The sequence below is a fragment of the Siphateles boraxobius genome, unplaced genomic scaffold (assembly GCF_051911475.1).
Source record: "Siphateles boraxobius isolate OS27281-9 unplaced genomic scaffold, OSU_SipBor_1 32, whole genome shotgun sequence".
Classification (NCBI taxonomy): Eukaryota; Metazoa; Chordata; class Actinopteri; order Cypriniformes; family Leuciscidae; genus Siphateles; species Siphateles boraxobius.
In genome coordinates, this window is record NW_027508942.1 from 3,536,925 (window position 1) to 3,556,371 (window position 19,447).

The window sequence follows — 19,447 nt, forward strand, 5'->3', positions numbered from 1 at the left end:
TGAGCTAGCCTTATATTAACAATAGTTGAGTCAGAGAAGCATCGCATCATGACTGGCTGCATTTAGCAATGAATGCGTCCAAAGTCTCTGTGTTTTGTCTAATTCAGTTTGTGTTATTATGAGTGTTGCGAAAATTATCCACTGCACTTGTTAGATGACTGTTGTGGATCATTTTGATCATCATATCTGAATAAACCTTCTATATGCGTCTTTGTAGCGGTTTGTAAGCAGAGATGTCACGTGGACCACGGTTCCTGCGATGTGCCCGGAGAATGCAAGTGAGTCTGCCCAGGTTTCAGAAATATCACACCGTGTCTCCACACAGCGCTAATGCATGTCATGTGCACTGCAGTGCCTGCCTGCTTTTGTTTTCTGTCTTTTTCTCACTTTCTCACTGTTGTAACCTGTCTCTATCTCTGTAGGTGTCATTATGGCTGGAAGGGTGATCTGTGTGATGAGTGCGAGACGTTTCCTGGGTGTGATCATGGCACTTGCACTGAACCCTGGAAGTGTGTGTGTGACACAAATTGGGGCGGCCTGCTCTGTGACAAAGGTGAATGGTGAAATGTGCTGGTGCGTGTGTATGCATACATGTCTGCTGTTATTATAAGAGCCATCAATCAATTTATATCTTTACTTGTGTTTAACCTTATCATTTCATTATTGTTAATGTGTTAACACATTCAGTTGCTTTTGAAGGAAGGAAAAAACATGTGTGGATGAGACTTGTATCTGTAATATATGTGCATATTTAAAGGCAGCAGACAGAGGCAAGTTTCAGCACTCGTCTCACAGTCTTTTCCACCCTGGAAGAGATGATGCATCACACAACATTCACTTAAAGGGATAGTTCACCCAAAAACTAAAATTCTGTCAGTATTTACTCGCCCTCATGTTGTTCAACCCCGTAAGACCTTCGTTCATCTTCGGAACACGAATTAAGATATTTTTGATTAAATCTGAGCGCTGGATCACTCCTCCATAGGCTTCTAAGGGATTGAAACTTGTTCCCCGAAAAGTTATTAAAGACATTGTTAAAATAATCCAAGTGACTACAGTGGCTCAGTCTTAAGTTTATAAAGCGACGAGAATATTTTTTGTGTGCAAAAAAAACAAAAATAATGACTTTTTTTCAACTATTAATTTCCTTCGCTGTTGGCCTCGAGTCAGTTCACTAGTGTAACAGCGTAAGCTTCTGTGTTGTATGTCACACGCATCACCCACATGACCAGCGTCGGCCAATAGTGAGTCTACGTGTGACGTACAACACAGAAGCACTACGGTATCTTAATGTAGGTAATCAACTGGGAAAGTTTAAAGGGTAACTAAACCCCTGGTCAGAGCCTGACTCCACCCACTGGCAATATTTGAAAAATGCTGGAAAAGTGGGCAGAGCCCAGCGGAGGGGGGCAAAATTCAACTGCAGTAGCCACCGTTCAACCTGAAGAGGGCAGCACTCAGACGTTTTTACACCATATATGGTAGAATTAAAACACTTTATACACAAATGTCAAAAAAGTTACCCGAATCAATGAACAGTACTAATAAAGCCCCATTGTTACAGATCATTAACTAACAAAGTTGGTTTAGGGTTTAGTTACCCTTTAATGGTGAAATCTGCTAGTTAAAAATTTTACTCTATTCACCTGTAGTGTGGTACACCGACTAAGGTACACCGACTAACAGGTAAAAGCTTGATGACAGCAGTGAACTTTATTTTTAACATAAACACATCGGTTAAAAATTGACATAATAATTATTAAAATGAAGATTTAATTATGAATACATATGATATTCACATAAATACATATGATTTATATTAGCAAGACCAAAGACCTGAAAAATCAAAAGCTGGCTTTAGTCCAAATGTATTAAATTTAGTGAGATTTTTCAAATATTTTTAAAGACATCACTTCTGCTTACCAAGGTTGCATTTATTTGATAAAAAATATGAAAAACAGTAATATTGTGAAATATTATTACAATTTAGAACAACTATTTTCTATTTTATTATATTTTCTATTGTAATTTATTCCTTTGTTGTATAATCATTCTAATGCTGCTGCTCTCAAGAAACATTTATTATTATTATCAATCTTGAAAGCAGTTGTGCTGCTTCATAACTTTTCTGGGGGAAAAAAAATGTAAATTTTCTTTTTAGGATTCTGTGATGAATGGAAAATTCAAAAGAACAGTTTATTTGAAATATAAATATTTTGTAACATTATACTGTACATGTTTTTTACTGTCACTTTTGACCAATTTAATGTAACCTTGCTGAATAAAAGTATTATTTTTACTAATCCCAAATTTTTGAATTGTAGTTTAAAATGAAGAAAATGAATGGCGACAAAAGACCTTGGATGTTTATAAGTAAAATATTTTTATTTCAGATGAGGATAATCAAGTGGCTGGAGTAGCTCGGCATCTCGTCAGAAGTACAACCTGACATACTGTATGTCATTGAAATAGGAAAACACTTTTTTTTTTATCTGAAACGCTATCTGCCTGTCAATCATTTAGTGCAGGATTGCTGACAACGCCATGTCTGTCATGTCTTTGCAGGGCAGGGTTTGGAGACAGGTTGACGTTGAAGTTGAAATTGAAGTTGAAACTGAAAATGTCAAATTGAAAACAAAAAAAAACGTAATAAAATGTTTTAATAAAATAAACAGTGGCGTCTCGTCAGGGGAGGCAAGGGAAGCACAAACTTCCAAACATTTTTTAGGTGAAAATGGGAGAAGGATAATTTAATGTTAATACAATTCCCAGTTATTTATTTTATTCTCAGAATGTGTATTTCTTGTTTGTAATTTCACCACTGTTACACTTTATTTTAAGGTGTCATTATTACAGTGTAATTATATATTTTAAGTACTGAGTACTATTAATTAACTAAATGTACTTACTATAGGGTTAGGGTAGGATTAGGGTTTGGTTAAGTGTTAGTTGCATGTAATTAAGCATAATTTACTTTTTTATCACGATAAGTACATGTAACATGTTACATAACGCTGTAAAATAAAGTGTTACCTATATTACTGAGGTCAGAACCACTGCTGCTCTTCCCTGATCGTGCCAAATCTACCGATAGGAAAACTGTGCTAAGGCGATTCTGAAGGGAAAAGAAAAGGGAAGGGGAGGCAAACCCATAGCCAGAGACTTTTGCTTCTGTTGGAAAAAAAATGAGTCAATCACCATCAAGCATTTCACTTTCAGCGGTTCGAGTGTTGAAGAAAAAATATCGGTGGGGATTCTTAGACTACAATTTAGTTTGCCTCCTCTATTTTAAAGTCCAGCATCCACTACTGAAAATCAACAGTGTTAAACATAATTATGTTATTTTAATAGCCAAAAAAAAGGTCATTAGATTAACTGATTCCAAGACTTACTGCATAGGCAATGTTTGTGTAAATAGATCATGATTATCTGAGTTTGACCCATTCGTGGGGTTTTGTCAGGGCTTTTTAGAGGTGTAAGCTGATTGTCTTGGGTAAACAGAACGTGAGCCGTGGAGGATAAAACAGGCTCTTGCCATTTAGCAGTTATGTGAATGACACTGTCTAACACACACACACACACACACACACACACACACACACACACACACACACACACACACACACACACACACACACACACACACACACACACACACACACACACACACACACACACACACACACACACACACACACACACATCTCAGGAGCCAGTCTACCAGCCCTGCATCATTTTCATTTGGTTTTAATTTAAGCATGCTTTTGTGTTGTGGGTAAATCTTCAGGAAACAATCTATTTGAGTTTAACTCATCCCCTCAAGCATGACCTTGTAGGAATTCTTGGTTAGATTTTGTATGATTTATGATACAAACTACATTTAAACAATGCCTGGGTTGTCAAACCCTATTTGCGTCTAGACTAGCATTTTATTTAACCCCATAAATTTGAGCTTGAAATTATTGTTTAAAAAAATCATTTTCCTTCCAGCAACAGTTCCCAGAGGGAGATGTACATTTTAGTGAGACATATATTTTTATAGACATATATTCACATATATTACAGATGTTGGTATATTGAATTGCTGGAGGTGGTGGGATGTGGAACAGATGTATCACAGCTGTTTACACATGGCTATCAGTGCTTTTTGAGTCAGTTTGAATAATCAATAATGATTTTTCTAATAAATTATTTAAAACTGTGTGTTTGTATGTATAGGGCTATGTGTTTTGTATCATTTGAGAAAGAGACTGTTCCTCTGTCTGAATCATGTGGTTTTAATTTGTCCACAGTTGGTTGGAGGGCTGTTTATTTTTCTTTTTTGCTGTAAGGAAAATTTAAATGATGAAAAATTTGTATTGGTTTTGTCTTTACCACAAGTTTCTTATTTCTTAAGTCAACATTCACTAAACAGTGTATTACCATAAAAAATGTGGGACAGTACTTGATTTGATCCGTTTTCATGATTGGATAATGAATGAGTGGATGTTTTATACAAAACTTTGCGATCAGCAATGACAATTCTGTCATTATTTACTCATGTCGTTCCAAATCCCGTAAGACTTCAAAACACAAATTAAGATTTTTTTGATGAAATCTGAGAGCTTTCTGTCCCACTATTGACAGCTACACAACTGACACTGATGCTTCAAAAAGTTTACAAAGAGATCATAAAACTAATCCATAAGTATTGAGTGCTTTAGTCCAAATTTTCTGAAGAGACTCGATCACTTTATATGATGAACAGATTGAATTGAGGCTTTTATTCACATTTAAACATTGATCCACGGACATACTGTAGACATAAGCTCAACCGAACCTGCTTTACGAGCGAGAACAAACCTCATTGGTTCTTGTGAAGCTCAAATGTGCTGCGTAACACGAAATTGAACCTCATTGGTTCTCACACGTCGAGCAAGCATTCTTGATTGCTTTTTAAAAACGCCTGCAAATCAATGTTAATATAATAAATTGACAGATTTCCCTAACTGCGAAAAAAAATTTCTCTCTCACTTACAGATCTGAATTATTGTGGTAACCATCAGCCATGCAAGAACGCTGGTACTTGTACCAACACTGAACCGAACGAGTACCTGTGTGTGTGTCAGGAGGGCTTCCGTGGCCGCAACTGTGACATCGGTGAGCTGACGCTATAAAACACAACCATAAACTCTGACAGCCTAATACAACCATACCTCAAAGATGAGCTGGACAAGAAAAAAAAAACAGCAGAATATTGTAGTCAAAGCTCAGCTCTCAATCTCTTTCACTGTGCCAACCATCATGAATATGACCAATTATCTCCTCCGAAAGGATAATTTTAGTCTTTGTTAATGTGTGATTTCCGACGTGACTCTGAGAGGTGTTGATAAGAGATACTTTTACAACAAGAATGTTCCGGAGTTGAATGCCTCAAGCCAAGAACCTCTGTAAGACGGTATCTCTTCCTCTCGTCCCCTTAACAGTGGAGCACGCTTGTCTCTCCTCTCCATGTGGGAATGGGGGAACGTGTATTGAAGACCCAACAGGCTTCAGCTGTGTGTGCGCGTCGGGCTGGACTGGACCCTCCTGTGCCTCCGGTAGTTAAACATACACACACACACACCTGCACAGATTGCAATCTGCACCAATCAAAGGCAGCTGCTATTTTATGTGCTGCTGCAGCCAATTTTAGTCAGACCTACATTAAAATAATGCTACCTAACAGTCAGCAATCACACACACGCACATGTAGGATGTACAGATGATAATGTGTCTCAGAGATCAGGTTGTGAGAGCTCCTCAAATTTAAGGACATTGGTTGACTGTTTTAAGACCATTGCAGTGTTTTTACATGTTCTCATCAGTTTAAGCATGGGCATGATGCCTTTATTTTTTTAATTGACATTAAAGTCGGGCTCAGGCTATAGGAGTTTCAGGCCAGATTTATGCATGGTTTATCCCTCCTGACATTCGGAGAGAAAACAAAATGCGTTTAGGGCATTGGTCGTTTCCCTTGTTCGGCCCAGATTTTATGGTAATGTGAGGCGTTTACAGATCAAATCTTAAACCTGATCGTGGACACATCAGGGACAACTGAAACATGTATGATATTTAGGATTTTAAATCGGTTGATTACGGCTATAATTACGTCAGTACTTCCACAATAGCCAATGAGAGACAAGTCTACAAGGAGACGGAAGTGCCGAAACTTTTCTAAATGGCGACAGCGAAACAACAAGCAGCTGTACGGGTCGAAATGTGGCAACAACACGAACAAAACTCCTAATATAGGAGACATTATATTTTGTTTACACCCGCTTTCACGTGAGATCATGTGAAAAGTGCTAAATCTGGCATGATAATCTTAAGAATATCTTGTAGTGTGTGATGCGACATGATTTTCAAATCTTGTAATGTCTGCAAGTTTGAGATATGAAAGATTCAACTTATACAACCAGATTTCACAGTCGGTTAAGATTGAAAAACTCCTGTAGTCTGAGCCCGGCTTAAGGGTACTTTTACACTACAAATGGAAAGGTTTATGGAAATGGAAAAAGTGTTGCATATGGACAACGAGGTTCTCAAACCGATCCCTGTTCACACGGATCCGCAAAAAAAAAAAAAAGGTGTATTATGCATGCCAGGTCAATTTGAATAAAATGTTTCAGTGCACTGGAACCATTTTGAGATTGAGACGGCCCTTAAAATGTTGGACTCCCTGATCAGTGCCCAGACTATTGAACTAGGGAGCTGATTGAGACCTTTCTAGTAATCCTGAAGAGCTTGATTAGCTTGCTCAGGTGTGTTTGATTCAGTTTGAAGCTAAACCAAAGCCACTTGAAGGCAAGCCTGCAACCCTAGTCAAAAAAAGCATAACGTCACCTACTGCTGCAGGGAAAGAGACACAAGGCTTGGGAAAGTTTTTTTTAATGGATGTCAATGGAGGAGAGGCTTCAATACACTGAGAAAAAATTTTTTGGTGTGGAAATAGCTTCTCATTTAATGAATCGACAGCCCATTGGCTAATCTTCAACATGTTTGCTCTTAATTATTTGTTTTGGATAGATCTATCTTTAGAGTTTACACCAAATAAAATGCTGTTTTATCAGAGAAATCACGGACACTTGCATGACAGGTAGATTTTCAATTTACAGCACTTCTCATTCATTTCTATGGTATCCGCAAACAGTGATTGGCTGTCGCACAACTCGATGTCAAGGTTGTGATTGGTTATCATGTCACGCATGATCCAAGTTATGCTTTCTCCAATGGTAGAGTCACGGACACTCAAATCTCCCAAAAATCTCTGGCTAAACTCTGCAGGAAAGTGGACCTCATGCTGAACACAAAAGAAGATATTTTGAAGAATGTCGATAACCATACAGTTGATGGACCCCATTGATTTACATAGTAGGAAAAAAAAATACTATGGAAGTCAATGGGTTCATTGGAAGTCAAATAACATTTGCTTGTCTAATCGTACAGTTTAGCATGCCAGGAGGCCTGGGTCTAAAACACAATCTAATATATTCTTGTGTTTTTAACCAAATTGTTGTCTAGATAGACATTGATAGACATTGATAGTCAATGATAGACAATGAAATTTTTTTATATAATTTTGTGTTACACAGGAAAAGTTCATGGAAGTTTTGGTTGACATGAGATGGCGACAAAACATTCAGTTTAATGCCAAAGATTTGAGGAAGGGACTGAGTTAGATTCAGACTTGTTTCTGGCCCTGTCCACACAGAGACGCATTTAGCTGTATACGTACAAATTTTGTATCCTATTGGCGTTTCGTCCAGACGGATCCGGCGTTTTGGGACACTGAAACCCCTATGTTTTGAAACCGGGTCCCAGAGTGGATAAATCTGAAAACGACACCCTTGCGTTTTCGTGTGTATGGCCAATCCGTACATTTTGTGAAACGATGATGTCATCACACCACGTGTCAGCATTAGTCACACACCGCTGACGTGTTGGGTTCGTATAGTGCGCGCAAGGTTATGCGCATGCTCGAAGTCTTCTTCTCCTTGTTTAGTGTGTCTCTGTGGCAGAATTACAACACCACATACTGGTCTGGCATGTATACCACATCGTTTTCAGTCGGTTTCAGTGGTTTCGTGTGTACGCATATATTTCTTGAGACGACGCCGTGTTTACAAAAAAAATTGAACGAGAAAAAAAAAAGATCGGATAGGGAAAGCTCTGGCTTCTTGTGCATTTTTAACCACTTTGAAAAAACCTTGCAACAACCAAGCAACTAAGTAATCAAAGAGATAAATGTTTTTATTTGAAAGTTGCATTCAAAATCATTATGATGGATAGATGGATTTGATGACTCGATGAGACTTGAATGGACTTGACGAGACAGAGAACATGTTCTGTTTGCATGCAGCAGTGTTGCAGTGTGACTCCAGTCCTTGTGGTCGTGGGGCCACATGTCAAGAGACGGAGCAAGGTTTCCAGTGTCTATGTCCTCCATTCTGGACCGGCAGAACCTGCCAGCTTGGTAAGTATATAAAACAACACTAGCTTCACCTGTTCTGAGCCGTCCATACATGTCCACACTTGCCTGACTTGGCCTTACGCTCAAACTCATCCAGTCTCACCTGCGGTAAACTGCCTCTACCTGCCTAAACTTGTCATAGACCGTACATGTCTGTTCTTTCTTGTTTTTGCTCAGGGTACTAGAAATGCATCGAGGAATTAAATCTAAGAAACCATAAAAAAATATATATATTACAGAAACCATGACCACCATCATGTTTGCCATTTGAAACCACTAAATCATAACAATCCAATCCAGAGATGGGAAACTTTGCTCACACATCTTGTGTTTATAAGCTCCATATCAGCACAAACCACATTGAAATTATTAATCAGCATCACTGCTCCACCAACCATTATCTGTTCAACCCCCATCAGACAATTTCATGCTACAGTGTGCAGTATATTTAATTGCTGAATAAAAAGAGCCGTGGTTGGATGTGTCGCTGATGCTGTTGACTTCTGGGAGAGTCTCTCTCACACTCCATTGCCCCTCAGGCCCAGATCAGCTCTCTGGAGAGTATCAGTCTTTCTGGACTGTTGACACTCTGTGAAATACACTCATGTGTCACTGTGACACCTCAGAAAACAGCCGTTAGCATCAGCAGATCTGTCTTTGAAGGCGAGATGTGGGTTTTAATAAGTACAAAAACAGCAACTGTGGATAGAAATAATATTTTCAAGAGTATTTTATTTGGAACAACTTAAGTGAGAAATTTTACACTGAGAAATATGTACTCAAGCTCAAAAGTTCGGGGTCAGTAAAATTTTTTTTATAAGAAAATTAATACTTTTATTCTTCAATTATGCACTAAAAAAGTGACTGTAAAGGCATTTATAATGTTACAAAAGATTTCTATTTCAAATAAATGCTGTTTTTGAACCTCTATATAAGATTATGGTTTCCACTAAAATATTAAACAGCACAACTGTTTTCAAGAATGTTTCTTGAGCAGCAAATCATCATATTAGAATGATTTCTGAAGGATCATGTGACACTGAAGACTGGAGTAATGATGCTGAATATTCAGCTTTGCATTACAGAAACAAATTATTTTTTAAATATATTCAAATAGAAAAAAGGTAATGTGGCAAGTTAATGATTGTTGCTATTTTTTGCTATTTGACAACCAGAAAAAGCCACAAATTAACTAATGGACTATTACTTGCTGATAACTATAATTATCATGTAATTATTTATTGAACAATCAGCATCCTTTAACCATGAAAAATTCACTCTCAGCTTCCAATAATTGTTTTAAATAGTATGTGAAACCTCATTATATGCATATTTAACTCTTACTATTTTTCTGGCTTTCAATGTTTATAATGTTATACGGTAGGGGCCATCTTCTGAAATAGTTCTGAATCTCCAGATTAAAACACAGGCAAGAAAAAAAAAAGATTTTTAAAAGTACAGAAGTACAATAAAAGCATTGCTTATGCACGTTGTAGTCTTTGAAAAACACATACAATTTTATCAGCTTTTTGGTCAAAATATCTTTTATTATGAAACTTACAAGGGTTGGTAAAAAAAGGTATGCTTGAAGCTAGAATAAAATAGTTTTTGTTTGATTGTTTAAAAGCAGAGGCTCTATTCGTTCTGTTCAGATATTCATGCAACAAAATATTCAATGAGAATCATCAGAAATGCAGGCGCTGGCTGGCAACTTAAAAAAAAAGCAGTGGCGGAGAAAGAGTTAATTCACAGAGTGGCATCTAGTTGAGTCATCTCGGAAATAAAAATTGTTATTTAGCATTTTTATTCCAATCTATATAACCTATATAAAAATGTCTATTGGCAGCCTAGAAAAGGATGGTAAAATGTGTGGTGGATTTTACTTTCACTTCATTAGTTAAACTGGAAATTGGAGGTCAAGTTGAGTGCATGGCATTGTGGGATACACTACCCAGTTCATTATGTTATGCTGTATACTGCACATTTTGGCAAATATAGAAGGTCATCTGGATATTGCATATGTGAAGTTTGCCAATTATACACACTATATACTGCAGATATAGTAGTATGGTGGTATGCTAAATATAGCCTCACTTCATCACTGTGCTTCGTTCCTCTTCCTTAGACACTAATGAATGTGAGACTGGCGTGTGTGTCAATGCCCGCTCCTGCCGTAATCTGATTGGAGGATATTTGTGTGACTGCCTTCCCGGTTGGTCAGGAGCAAACTGTGACATCCGTGAGTATTAGATGTGGTTTTCACAGAACCAGCAAAAAAAAAAGATGTATGATTGAGTTTTAAATGAATCACAACAGTTCAGTGCTGGTGGGAAATGACTTCAGGGTGAACTCACTGTGAGCTTGTTCTACCATGATCTGCTCGTACTGTCATTGATGAATGTTGTTAGCTAGTCTTTTTCTTCTATGAATCCGAGGGTTCTGTGGGTTTCCACTTGGTTGGCTATTGATTTTTTTAAATATCATCTATTCAACAGGGAACAGTAGCTGCCAGGGCTTGTGTCTGAATGGAGGACACTGTAAGGTAAGAACCGATTCACCTCGATAAGCTTTCTTTCACATTGAGGATGTGAAGTTACTTTGACATTTAACCATTTCTCCTTGTGTGACATATGCAGGACTCCCAGTGTGTGTGTTTGCCGGGATTCTTTGGTAAACTGTGCCAGACAGCAGTAAACGCCTGTGACAGCAATCCTTGTGTAAATGGAGGGCAGTGTGTCGAGCGTCAGGATGGCAGAGGCATGTCGTGCAGTTGCCCGCTGGGATACACTGGCTCCTACTGTGAGGTCTGAGATTATTACTATTTGGTTTATTATAACAGTGCCAACAAGCCTTACTCTTAACCACAAGTTTCTGAGGTTCATTCAGCTCGAATCAGCAGTGTTCCTCAACCATCTTCCTGGAGGCTCACCAACACTACACATTTTCAGACTCTTCTAAATCAAACGTACCTGATTCAGCTCATAAGATTATTAGTAGAGATTTGAAGACCAGAAATAGATGGGTTAAAGGAGGTACACATCCAAAATGTGCAATGTTGAGTGGCTCCAGAAACAGGGTTGGGAAACACTTATTTGAACCTGACTTTACTTCAGTATTGTGACATATTTGCATATTGAATGAGACAAAATATGACTGTCTTATGGTACTTTTGTGTCCTTTTTGTAACTCTTTATTTATTTTTGAAATTTTTCTTCTAAATATAGAGATTTAAGATTAAAGTGTTATATTCTCTGAATCTGAAAAGTTTTAAAAACTAGGCATCATACACTTGGCGACTTGGAAATTGGTTACAGAGAAACATTGGTTACATTAACTCTTTCAACAAATTTTTTTCCAGCAATCCATGTTTTCACTATTATACTGTAGTGGGCGCTATTACACATCTTCTGAAGAGTCACGAATCTCCTGATCAAAACACAGGTGAAGAAGAAGCAGAAACAAGCGATAAAAGCATTGCTTATGCATATGTAAATAACGCAAAATCATCAAACATATAAATCAAAACTGCGTAATGTTACTGAATGAAATGCCGAGCCAGGACCAGCTGCAGGACTGTGAAGCTTTGAGTGTGTTGATGGACTGGATCTACTCCATCTGTGTTTTGATCATCGTTCTGAATCTGATACAGACTCGTCTTTGACAAAAATGTGATTTTCTCAGCTTTTTGTTCAAAATGTTGCTTTTTTTTTATGAAACTTACCCACATTAAAGTGTTGATAAAAGAATGCATGAATGTAGAAAAAAAAGCAAAGGCTCTGTTTTTTCTTTTTAGATATTTTGTTCAGATATTCATTCAACAAAATATTCTGGGGTCCATGAACGTTTTGTGAAAATGATTAAAAAAACTAAAACAAATAAAATAAAATGCTGGTGCTGGCAACTTTAAAAAATGCTGGCAGGGAAAGAGTTAAATTACAGGATCTGACTGAATATTCACACATAAATATGCGCCTCGAGACACGACAAATTAAAACAAAATCAGCTCTAAAATCAGCTCAAAATATCATATTTGATATCGTTCAACTGCATCTATTCATAGTCTGAAATTTAAAAAAAAGTCATCATATCCTTTTTGAATGTTTGATATTCAAAATGTAACTGACAGAGATGATACTACTGTATATTTGCATGCTCAATTGTGATGTATCTCCTTTCTTGTGTTACCGGCCTCAGACCTAGGGGAATCTGGATAGCACAGTGGGTTGGAAAGAAGTGGAGATACAGAATTTATGTCTTTCTCAAGCGCTGTATGTTTATTTCTGCTCAGTCCAATATCTCAATAATACTATGAGATCATAAACCGTAACTTTAGCCATTACATGGACTATATAATATAGATATAGAAATGTACCTATAACTATACTGAATACAATAAACAAACCAATATGTAAAGCTTTGGAATATATCAGATAAAATACAAAAAAAACAAAAAAACATTAATAACATATTGTAAAATAGTCTTACTGTATAATATATCAAATTAACATTGCAATATAAACAACCTTTTCATAGATCAAATACCAAGAATACTTAATATGTAAACTGTTCATGTGACTGTGTGATAATCAATCACCAACACAACACATCGGTCTGCCGTTTGCGTGTGTCTACAGGCACGCGCACATTAACTGTCGGCGGCATAGCCTCCATAGAACATTGACCGGCTCTGGTAAACAAACATACTGGATAGAGCACCGGCAATACAAACAAAATGATACGAAGTACAGAGACTTAATAGACATTACATATTACACTTTAAACATACAGATGTTCACTCGACTCAACTGTTTACAGTCCGTCCAAAAAGACGAGAGAACGGAACCTTCACTCACTAGCTAAAGCTGCTAGCAAATACATACCATATAAACACTGCATAATACCCTTTCTACACGGAACATAACAACATACATCACCTAGACAACCGTACTCTTGCAATACTAGGGTATTGCAATACTAATATTTTTAATAGAGATTGGAAAGGTTTAAAAATATACCTGTGGGTTGGAAAGAAGTGGAGATACAGAATTTATGTCTTTCTCAAGCGCTGTATGTTTATTTCTGCTCAGTCCAATATCTCAATAATACTATGAGATCATAAACCGTAACTTTAGCCATTACATGGACTATATAATATAGATATAGAAATGTACCTATAACTATACTGAATACAATAAACAAACCAATATGTAAAGCTTTGGAATATATCAGATAAAATACAAAAAAAACAAAAAAACATTAATAACATATTGTAAAATAGTCTTACTGTATAATATATCAAATTAACATTGCAATATAAACAACCTTTTCATAGATCAAATACCAAGAATACTTAATATGTAAACTGTTCATGTGACTGTGTGATAATCAATCACCAACACAACACATCGGTCTGCCGTTTGCGTGTGTCTACAGGCACGCGCACATTAACTGTCGGCGGCATAGCCTCCATAGAACATTGACCGGCTCTGGTAAACAAACATACTGGATAGAGCACCGGCAATACAAACAAAATGATACGAAGTACAGAGACTTAATAGACATTACATATTACACTTTAAACATACAGATGTTCACTCGACTCAACTGTTTACAGTCCGTCCAAAAAGACGAGAGAACGGAACCTTCACTCACTAGCTAAAGCTGCTAGCAAATACATACCATATAAACACTGCATAATACCCTTTCTACACGGAACATAACAACATACATCACCTAGACAACCGTACTCTTGCAATACTAGGGTATTGCAATACTAATATTTTTAATAGAGATTGGAAAGGTTTAAAAATATACCTGTGGGTTGGAAAGAAGTGGAGATACAGAATTTATGTCTTTCTCAAGCGCTGTATGTTTATTTCTGAGCGCTCGAGCTACCGTCTCCACGGCAACCCACTACGGTGAAGCAGTGCAACCGCGCCATTTACCAGCATGAAGCGAAATACATGGGAATGTTAGCTTACATGTAATAAAAGTAAAAGAATTGGAGGTAACTATTTTCTTCAATTAAACTCATATGTGATGCTATTTTCTCTACCCATTACACTTGCATACATAATAAATAATATATTTCTTTCTTTCTCGCAACTATCTTGACCTCCTATTTAACCACCTTCATAGGCTGAAAATGCAAATCAAGTTAGTAAAGTTGTGACTGTATTTTAGGCGGAACTGGATCTCTGTAATCCCAACCCCTGCCCGAAGGGGGCGCCATGCCACAGTACAGTAGGAGGCTACACGTGTGCCTGTCCTGAGGGTTACTTTGGAAACGAGTGCCTGAGCCTGAAGGATCCATGTCATGAACCCCATTGCCAAGGTTAGAGGGATAAACAGTCACATAAAACAGTTCTTTAGCATGTGAAATGATGTTGAAATGATCTTTCTTGCTGTTCAGGAGCCGTTTCAGACCCAGGGTTGAGCGGGTTCAGCCTCTATATGGTGTTGGTGGGTGTGTTTGCCCTGCTTGTGTCAGGCAGCTGCTCTGTGTGTGCACTACTACTGTCCCGTCTGCACCACCGCCATCGAACCAAAGAGCAGCTGCGCACCTCAGCGCCCGAAGACAACGCCATTAACAACCAGCGGCTCTGCACTCTCATCCGTAACCTGGACCACAGCGTGGCTCTGCTGCCTCCTGCCCAAACAGTGCCCGCCTCTGTGCCCACGCCAGTGCTCTGCAGCGAAGAGATCGAGCTCACTCTTCCTCCCTCACCTGCACCCTCTCCAGCTCTCAAACCAGCACACGGACCCAAGATGGACATCTGCAACCGCCAGCGTGAGAAACTCAACCGCTTCCACTATGCAGAAAACCAGGACCTGGAGGTGTGACTGACTGCACTTTGACCTCTGGGGGAATAAATGACTTCTGTTGTGGTATCTTAATCAACCTCTGCTCATGAACCTTGACCTCTGAGTGTTGCGTAATAGGTATCTGAGTGGGTTCAAACTGGGATGGATATTATTGGCACGCTCAACTGAATAAACTCTTGACAGACAGAGTCCAAAATTTGAATTAGCTGTCTTGCCAATGATGGTTGAATTAAAGGCACACTATGTAAGATTTTTAGTTTAGATATCCAATAATCACTAGAAAATTTTTCTATTTTTTGTTGATTTGTGTACTTACAGTATCCCAAATGTTTCTTAGAATGTTTAAATACAGAGAAATAAGCAGTTTTTAACCAGGACACGGATCGCCTATCAATGACATCATACCCGCGTTACCCTTGATTTCCAATTTATTGCTGATTTCATCAACAGAAAACTAATCATTTTTATACAGCTCAACACAGTTAGTCTTTTTGTTTAAATCTCGTTTTCTTGATATACCGCGAGTACGATGTTTTACCATACCTAATATTGATCTTGCTTACCGCAGTGAGCAACAAGTGTCTCATATAGTAGCAGTTATAGCACAGAGTAGCATTATAACTGTAAAACACACTCAAATGTATCTAATATGATAAAACAGAGCTGCGTTACCTCACACAGAGTTTCCCTGATACAATTGTAAAGCGCTTTGGGTGTACAGTAGTACATATGAAAGCGCTATATAAATGCTTCATTCATTCATTAATTCACAAACGCATGACCGGAAGAATCAGCGGCGTAATAAAAGCTCCACTGCTCTCGAGCCGTGTGTTGTGCTTGTCTCTCATTAGTGGCTTTCGTAACGTTAATAAATCTTAAATACATTACTGGTGGTCATCCATGAATATGATTTCTGCCCGAGTCCATCGTATTCTCCACCCGCTGTGGAGGTGAAGACTACAACTCCCATGATTCTGCGAAATCAAGGTGTCATCAAGCTATGCCTTTGTTTTGAATGAGCGACCTCTAGTGGCGAAAAGTTACATAGTGTGCCTTTAAGAAAATTGAGCAGCCATAAATATTTCATGAAACTGTAACAAATTAATATTTTTCTTTCAATGATAATTGATACGAGACAAATTCAGATGAGACCATGAAACTGCGCTGTTACAAAATGTGAGGAATATTATACCACGTACAATATGACACCATATAAAACTCACTATAAAAGTTCATGTCATTTACATCAGCGAGGATCAGATTTTCATTCTTACTAATCGATTTAAACCATCAATTTTACAGTTCCTGATAAAGTTACCAGCCAACTGGTGAGTAAATCCATTTTATTTGTCATATTTCATGCTTGGCGAGAGTTAATTTTGGACCCTGTCAGGTCAGAAATGAGTTTGGAAGAAAGAGCAAGAAGTGTTTTTAAAGGCCAGTAATTCAGCTTCTTTGAATCCCGGATATTTAAGTGTGTTTTATTGTGTTTACACTATATATTTGTACACATTTGTTTGATTGTAAGTGTGTGTTTGTGAGCGTGTAAGTGTAGCCTATATGTATGACTGTGTTTGTGAACGATTCGCCATAAATTCCCACAAAGCCATGCACATCATCACAACTCCCTGGGCCTCATTTATAAACCATGCGCACGCACAGATTTGAACATAGAGTTTGTGGACTCGAAAATCCACGCCAACTTTCATATTTATAAAAGCCGTATTTGACATGGAAAAGTGCTCAGCGACGCGTTAGGGTCGGATCAAGCGTAGCTACACACTTTTCCCTGGAGGAATTTGGAAATCTAAGCAATTCTTGCCACTTATTCTCAAGTAAAGCATTTGGACATTGACTGGTGCTCTTTTATATGCAGATAACATAAATTATCCCTTTACAAGGTGGAGATCTGAAACCATTCGGCTGCACACAATTTCAAAATCACTTGCGATTTGTAAATTTCACAAATATAAATTTCAGGACAGAAAGGCGTATGGATGAATCACACTAGGCATATTTGAGAAATGATCATAAGATCAAATGTAGGACAGTTTCTACACAACATTGTATAAATGAGGCCCCTAACTTTTTGATACTTGCGTAAAAACAGTATATTTGTGTCAATGATTGACATTTAAAGGAATTATGGGGAAAATAGCAGCACCGACTGAAAAAGTGCCAGTTGACATCCTTAAAAATCTTGTTAATTATTGCCTGTCATGTTGGAGATGTACAAGATGTATGATTTTTATAATAATTGGATGTATATAGCGCCATTGTACATATGTTGTACATATACATTTTTGCCATTTTTGTATGCTGACTCCTTTCAAAATGTTGCCATTTTAATTTCCTGTTTCACTCGTTCCACTCGAATTGTAATTAAATTGCATTTATCAATCAAAGCACGTGTTTGTGTGCATTGCATTAGCGATATTGCAGCACATTTGCTATGTGTGTGTGTGTGTGTGTGATTTTATTGTTCTGTATTACTGACTCTTCCTTACTGTCTAACTGCCATTTGGTAGCTGTGTGAAGTGAATAAAAGGACATTTGTTCACAGAGCGTCCTGCTCCTAACAGCAGTTTACTGTACGTGTCAATGTTGACTTTCATGTTCACTACCGCAAATAATATTACAGCATGTTCGCAGAGACATATAAACACCTCAATCATTTCATTTATTTATTTGTTTATTTTACAGCTACTCAGCGTTAGAGAGTTTGATTCATTTTCGATTCACAGATCAGTGTTGGGTGTAATGCATTACTAAGTGATTATTGAAATATAATTACTTTTCCCTTAAACAAGTAAAGTAAGGGATTACTCTTCATTTTCCTGTAATTTAATTACAGTTACTTCTGATGTAATTTCATTAAATGCTGCATTGTGAAAACAACTGCATTGTGCATTGCAAGTGAAAACCTCTATAAAGAAATAACAAAATGACTTATTTCTCATTGTTCTGACTATGTAAGACTCTATAAGACACAGCAGATCCGGAATTCTCCTGTTTATTTTTGATCAGATGATTTTACAGAGTTGATAGATTTGAATATAGTGATTTTAGTCTAATAATCAAGAATGGATCATGAACCATTTTCACCCTTAACTCAAGTTCATTCATCTACAAATGATGGTTATTATACAAACACATCTCCTGCGTATGTCAATGGAGATTCTTATATGTAGCTTCAGAAGACCTGGAATACAGCACATGACTTGTGTGGACCGCTTTCATGCTGATATGCTTTGATTCATGATTCCTGCTGTGCTGCTTTTTTTGGCCAATTTTGGAATTTTAATGATGCTGACAATTAAGAAAATTCCAAATTTGGCCAAAAAAGCAGTACAGCACGAATCATGAATCAAAGCATATCAGCATCATGAATAAAATCATGAATATACTTAGAACTCATTTTGAGATCCACTGAAGTCATGCAGGTTTGGAATGAGAATGACGTGGGAAAATTATAGAAATGTATTTATTATTTTTTTGCTGAACTATTCTTTAAAAAAATGAATTGGCTGTTTAAAAGGAAAGATACACTTATGGGAGCATGATTGATTGGCTTGTAAGTCACAGAATATATGATAGTATATATATATATATCTATATATATATAATTTATTATTAAATCAAGGACAGATTTAAGTCATGATGTCGTACTTGTACTATGTCCACATGAATTTGTAATGGAGTAAAACGTTTTTTATTTATTTTTTATTATAAATGTGGTTTTGGGGTTTTACAGATTTCAAGGAAAGTACAGATTCCCAAATAATACTTATACTTATAATTGTTACTAATAAGTACAGTTGTGAAGTACTACTAAAATACTTTAAACCACTGATTTCATTTTAGTGGCAACATGTTGTTCATCCCTATTTTTATAATTCACAAAATCAACTCTCAAATGCATACTACACGAACGTAACTATAAATGTTTTGCAGATCGGTCCAAAATAATGATTCACTAGCTTCACTCGTCATCTAGAACGATGATAGAGATATAAAGTGTGAGCTGAAGTGCATTATAGGGAAAGTGAGTCAGAGGTCAGCAGAGAGTGAGAGTGCCGTATGACAAATGTGAACTTTGACCTCTTAAAGAGGGAATGGGCGGATATAACT

The 19,447-nt window shown here is 37.3% G+C and overlaps 1 protein-coding gene across 2 annotated transcripts in view; it reads left to right on the top strand.

The window, feature by feature from the left end:
• Positions 1-17,881, top strand: part of LOC143700863 (uncharacterized) — a 68,875-nt gene extending 50,994 nt beyond the window's left edge. The window contains exons 5-14 of one of the 2 annotated variants that reach the window (XM_077194591.1): positions 218-278; positions 423-553; positions 5,020-5,139; positions 5,466-5,579; positions 8,381-8,494; positions 10,617-10,730; positions 10,987-11,033; positions 11,128-11,295; positions 14,675-14,825; positions 14,904-17,881. In XM_077194591.1, coding sequence (XP_077050706.1) covers positions 218-278; positions 423-553; positions 5,020-5,139; positions 5,466-5,579; positions 8,381-8,494; positions 10,617-10,730; positions 10,987-11,033; positions 11,128-11,295; positions 14,675-14,825; positions 14,904-15,334 — 1,451 coding nt within the window. In that variant the 3' untranslated portion in view covers positions 15,335-17,881. The remainder of the gene's footprint in view (positions 1-217; positions 279-422; positions 554-5,019; positions 5,140-5,465; positions 5,580-8,380; positions 8,495-10,616; positions 10,731-10,986; positions 11,034-11,127; positions 11,296-14,674; positions 14,826-14,903) is intronic. The other variant, XM_077194592.1, reaches the window with a different exon arrangement.
• The last annotated feature ends 1,566 nt before the right edge of the window (positions 17,882-19,447 follow it).